General features: G+C 34.8%; 1 protein-coding gene across 1 annotated transcript in view; it reads left to right on the top strand.

Moving 5' to 3' along the window:
- The window catches only part of LOC143241740 (CD63 antigen-like), a 61951-nt gene extending 56240 nt beyond the window's left edge, over positions 1-5711 (top strand). The window contains exons 6-9 of the mRNA XM_076484966.1: positions 157-225; positions 1542-1697; positions 2716-2802; positions 5410-5711. Coding sequence (XP_076341081.1) covers positions 157-225; positions 1542-1697; positions 2716-2802; positions 5410-5508 — 411 coding nt within the window. The 3' untranslated portion in view covers positions 5509-5711. The remainder of the gene's footprint in view (positions 1-156; positions 226-1541; positions 1698-2715; positions 2803-5409) is intronic.
- The last annotated feature ends 289 nt before the right edge of the window (positions 5712-6000 follow it).

Consider the following 6000-nt stretch of genomic DNA (forward strand, 5'->3'; position numbering starts at 1 on the left):
TACTCTAAAGAACAGCTTTCTTCTTTTTCTACCCCAGAATATAACTGATTTGTTTATTTAAGAAATATTTTCATAACATCCTAAAAATACTTATTTAAAGACTCATCTAACACTTTTAAAAACTTATTTTAACAAAGATGTATTAATCATTCTTAGGTGGCTGATATTCTTAGCCAAATGTGGTCAGAAGTTAACCAGGCGACACGCAATGTTTTACAAGAAAAGGTAAAGTAATAAACTAAAGTGTCTTCTTCATTACACAAACTTTGAGGTACAATAAACAGTTAGCTGTCAAGTGTTAAAAGTAAGACAGAAGTCAGTGAAACTGTTGTGTCTCTAGATACTTCAAAGTATATAGAAAATATAGTCATATCCATGATAAATTCAAATGTTAACCTTATACACAGACCTAGATCTGAATGTTCAACTAATCAGATCTGATGTTTAGTCATAAGTTTCAGAATATCACTAGCTTTATTCACATAACTGTTTTTGCAATTCTCCTATAAAAGCACTTCATCTGATCATTTATATCTCACAACCAGCTGTCAACCGATACTTAAGACTTTAAAGTGTGATTAAGTTAATAGTTGGAAAGAATCATTTGGACCTTACAACCAGCTGTCAACTGATACTTAAGACTTTAAAGTGTGATTAAGTTAATAGTTGGAAAGAATCATTTGGACCTTACAACCAGCTGTCAACCGATACTTAAGACTTTAAAGTGTGATTAAGTTAATAGTTGGAAAGAATCATTTGGACCTTACAACCAGCTGTCAACTGATACTTAAGACTTTAAAGTGTGATTCAGTAATAGTTGGAAAGAATCATTTGGACCTTAGAACCAGCTGTGAACCGATACTTAACACTTTAAAGTGTGATTAAGTTAATATTTGGAAAGAATCATTTGGACATTACAATCAGCTGTGAACCGATACTTAAGACTTTAAAGTGTGATTCAGTAATAGTTGGAAAGAATCATTTGGACCTTACAACCAGCTGTGAACCAATACTTAACACTTTAAAGTGTGATTAAGTTAATAGTTGGAAAGAATCATTTGGACCTGACAACCAGCTGTCAACTGATACTTAAGACTTTAAAGTGTGATTCAGTAATAGTTGGAAAGAATCATTTGGACCTTACAACCAGCTGTGAACCGATACTTAACACTTTAAAGTGTGATTAAGTTAATGGTTGGAAAGAATCATTTGGACATTACAACCAGCTGTGAACCGATACTTAACACTTTAAAGTGTGATTAAGTTAATAGTTGGAAAGAATCATTTGGACATTACAACCAGCTGTCAACTGATACTTAACACTTTAAAGTGTGATTAAGTTAATAGTTGGAAAGAATCATTTGGACCTTACAACTAGCTGTGAACCGATACTTAACACTTTAAAGTGTGATTAAGTTAATAGTTACAAACCACTTTCTTTCCTGTTTCTTCTAGTTTAACTACTTTAGGATCAAAGGAGTTGTAACAACAAAATACTGTTATTAAACCTTTAAGGAATATATTATTTTATTTTGATTTAGAAGTTCCACTCCATCTTCTTTCAGTTTCACTGTTGCGGGTTTTTAGGACCAAAGGAGTTTGCTTATAACTCCAAAATGATCGATGACAGTTGTTATTTCAGTGAGACATCAACTGATAACACAGTAGTAATAACTGAGAAGCAAGTTTTGAAGAGAGTAAGTAAACAAAATGACCCTTTTGACATCTTATTTTCATGTACTCTTCTTCTTTAGGTTTTACTAATGAATAATCTATATCAGTTAACATGCCCCATACATGTTGTCGACTTTATGTTCTAGAACAAATAAATTGTCAATTTTAGGACATAATTTCCAACCAGTATAAAACCATTAATTCTTTGTCAACTTCCCTGGGAAGTAGTAGGTGTTAACTGATGTTTCATTCTATATATGTAAAAACGGCTCGTTTGGGTTGAGAAAATTTTTTACGTAAAAAAATATTTATATATACATATTTCTCTAAAAGTGGGTTTTCTCTATATCACTGATGATGTTGCATACTATTATTGTTAGTCAATGGTCATCCCACATCATCAACTATCTTCTTTGTCAACTTCCCTGGGAAGTGGTAGATGTTAACTGATGTTGCATACTATTATTGTTAGTCAATGGTCATCCCACACCATCAACTATCATCTTTGTCAACTTCCCTGGAAAGTGGTAGGTGTTAACTGATGTTGCATACTATTATTGTTAGTCAATGGTCATCCCACACCATCAACTATCATCTTTGTCAACTTCCCTGGGAAGTGGTAGGTGTGAACTGATGTTGCATACTATTATTGTTAGTCAATGGTTATAACACACTATTTACTATTTTCTTTGTCAACTTCCCTGGGAAGTGGGAGTTATAAGCTGATATTATGTTCTGTTACAATTATATGGTTGTCATTATACACATATAACAGAGATATTTATCCTGATCTGTCAATACTCTTTAAATCATTTATAATTGATAACATATTAAAGCTAATTCTTAACTGATAAGTTATTGTAACTACATATGGGTTATTGTAATACTATTATTATTAGTGCTTCATATGAAATGGGCTAGATGTGAGTAAAACTGTTATTACCACTGTTATTGTAATATTACCTGGTAATTTGTAACCACGTTATGTCATTTTTCACAGTCCTGGAATAACTAATCAACATTTTACTGACTGTACTACAGGTGGGCTGCAAGGAGTTTCTGGTGGACTGGTTTTATGAAAACAAGGTGGTCTTGATTATTTCTCTAGGTACCATAATACTTATCCAGGTAAGGTCATGTTTTTAATGACATGTGAAAACAAGGTGGTCTCAGTTGTTTCTATAGGTACCACACTACTTATCCAGGTAAGGTCCTGTTTTTAATGACATGTGAAAACAAAGTGGTCTCAGTTGTTTCTACAGGTACCACACTACTTATCCAGGTAAGGTCCTGTTTTTAATGACTTGTGAAAACAAAGTGGTCTTGATTGTTTCTCTAGGTACCATACTACTTATCCAGGTAAGGTCCCGTTTTTAATGACATGTGAAAACAAGGTGGTCTTGATTGTTTCTCTAGGTACCATACTACTTATCCAGGTAAGGTCCCGTTTTTAATGACATGTGAAAACAAGGTGGTCTTGATTGTTTCTCTAGGTACCATACTACTTATCCAGGTAAGGTCCTGTTTTTAATAACATGTGAAAACAAGGTGGTCTTGATTATTTCTCTAGATACCATACTACTTATCCAGGTAAGGTCCTCTTTTTAATGGCATGTGAAAACAAGGTGGTCTCAGTTGTTTCTATAGGTACCACACTACTTATCCAGGTAAGGTCCTGTTTTTAATGACATGTGAAAACAAAGTGGTCTCAGTTGTTTCTATAGGTACCACACTACTTATCCAGGTAAGGTCCTGTTTTTAATGACGTGTGAAAACAAAGTGGTCTTGATTGTTTCTCTAGGTACCATACTACTTATCCAGGTAAGGTCCTGTTTTTAATGACATGTGAAAACAAAGTGGTCTTGATTATTTCTCTAGATACCATACTACTTATCCAGGTAAGGTCCTCTTTTTAATGACATGTGAAAACAAAGTGGTCTCAGTTGTTTCTATAGGTACCACACTACTTATCCAGGTAAGGTCCTGTTTTTAATGACATGTGAAAACAAAGTGGTCTTGATTGTTTCTCTAGGTACCATACTACTTATCCAGGTAAGGTCCTGTTTTTAATGACATGTGAAAACAAAGTGGTCTTGATTATTTCTCTAGATACCATACTACTTATCCAGGTAAGGTCCTCTTTTTAATGGCATGTGAGAACAAAGTGGTCTCAATTGTTTCTATACGTACCACACCACTTATCCAGGTAAGGTCCTGTTTTTAATGACATGTGAAAACAAAGTGGTCTCAATTGTTTCTATACGTACCACACCACTTATCCAGGTAAGGTCTTGTTTTTAATGACATGTGAAAACAAAGTGGTCTCAGTTGTTTCTCTAGGTACCACACTACTCATCCTGGTAAGGTTCTGTTTTAATGACATGTGAAAACAAGGTGGTCTTGATTGTTTCTCTAGGTACCACACTACTTATCCAGTTAAGGTCATGTTTTTAATGACATGTGAAAACAAAGTGGTTTCGATTGTATCTCTAGGTACCACACTACTTATCCAGGTAAGGTCCTGTTTTTTATGACATGTGAAAACAAGGTGGTCTCAGTTGTTTCTATAGGTACCACACTACTTATCCGGGTAAGGTCCTGTTTTTAATGACATGTGAAAACAAGGTGGTGTTGATTGTTTCTCGAGGTACCATACTACTCATCCTGGTAAGATCCTGTTTTTAATGACATGTGAAAACAAGGTGGTCTTGATTGTTTCTCCAGGTACCACACGACTTATCCAGGTAAGGTTCTTTTTTTATGACATATGAAAACAAGGTGGTGTTCATTGTTTCTATAGTTACCACACCACTTATCCAGGTAAGGTCCTGTTTTTAATGACATGTGAAAACAAGGTGGTCTTGATTGTTTCTCCAGGTAAGGTCCTGTTTTTAATGACATGTGAAAACAAAATGGTCTCAATAGTTTCTATACGTACCACACCACTTATCCAGGTAAGGTCCTGTTTTTAATGACATGTGAAAACAAAATGGTCTCAATAGTTTCTATACGTACCACACCACTTATCCAGGTAAGGTCCTGTTTTTAATGACATGTGAAAACAAAGTGGTCTCGATTGTTTCTCTAGGTACCATACTACTCATCCAGGTAAGGTTCTGTTTTTAATGACATGTGAAAACAAAGTGGTCTCAATTGTTTCTATACGTACCACACCACTTATCCAGGTAAGGTTCTGTTTTTAATGACATGTGAAAACAAAGTGGTCTCAGTTGTTTCTCTAGGTACCATACCACTTATCCAGGTAAGGTCCTGTTTTTAATGACATGTGAAAACAAAGTGGTCTCAATTGTTTCTATATGCACCACACTACTTATCCAGGTAAGGCCCTGTTTGTAATGACATGTGAAAACAAAGTGGTGTTGCTTATTTCTATAGGTACTGTACTACTTATTTAGGTAAGGCCTCTGTTTTTTTATTCTTGTGAAAGTGTGCCAGGAATGTGTTGAAACCTTTCAGATAATAAATGGTATCCACAAAGTACAAGTGCACTGGTGCTCTTCATAAGGTGAAAGTTCTAATATACTCATATTTTCTCTCTATGGTTCTAGAATGTACTGGAGTGGTTTCACACTTTGATGCTTGTTTACTTATGTGAAATCTCTGTGTCTCATACATCAACTACAAGAGAAGATAAACTGTTATGGTATTATTTAAATTGTTTAAAAGGTAAAATATAATTCTTGACATTTCTTTATGGCCGTCTTTTTCTCCCAGGTAATAAATATACTTATTGCTGTCTACCTCGTGAACCAGAAGAAACCTGTCCGTAGAACTTCTTCAGTGCGTGAAATTCAAAACCACTCGCACGTCTAACTTCTGTACATTGACCAAAACTTTAGTAGAAGAAATCAAGTGTGTTGTTTGAGACTTTCGCATCCATAGAACTATAATGATGGGTAGGGTTAAGTCAAGAAGATAATAGTTGATAAGATTTTGTGTTAACATGAATAAATAACGTAAAATTTTAAAAATCTTTATATTGTTATTGATACAGAAATAAAATTGATTAAAAATTATATTTCAACAACTTGATGCAGTCCACGAGCTAACAATGTTTTCAAACAAGTTGCTAATATACATAACATAGTAAATACATCCAATGTACCCCAGAAAGGTTTCGTCAACACTATATTAGCAGGTGTGGTGTGGTTTAGGCAGCTAGTCACCACCGCCCACCGCCAATTCTTGGGCCACTCTTTTACAATGAATAGTGGGATTAACCGACACATAATAATGCCCCCCATAGTTGAAAGGGCGAGCATGTTTGGTGTGACAGGGATTCAAACCTGCGACCCTAACCACCTG

The sequence above is a fragment of the Tachypleus tridentatus genome, unplaced genomic scaffold (genome assembly GCF_004210375.1).
Source record: "Tachypleus tridentatus isolate NWPU-2018 unplaced genomic scaffold, ASM421037v1 Hic_cluster_1, whole genome shotgun sequence".
Classification (NCBI taxonomy): Eukaryota; Metazoa; Arthropoda; class Merostomata; order Xiphosura; family Limulidae; genus Tachypleus; species Tachypleus tridentatus.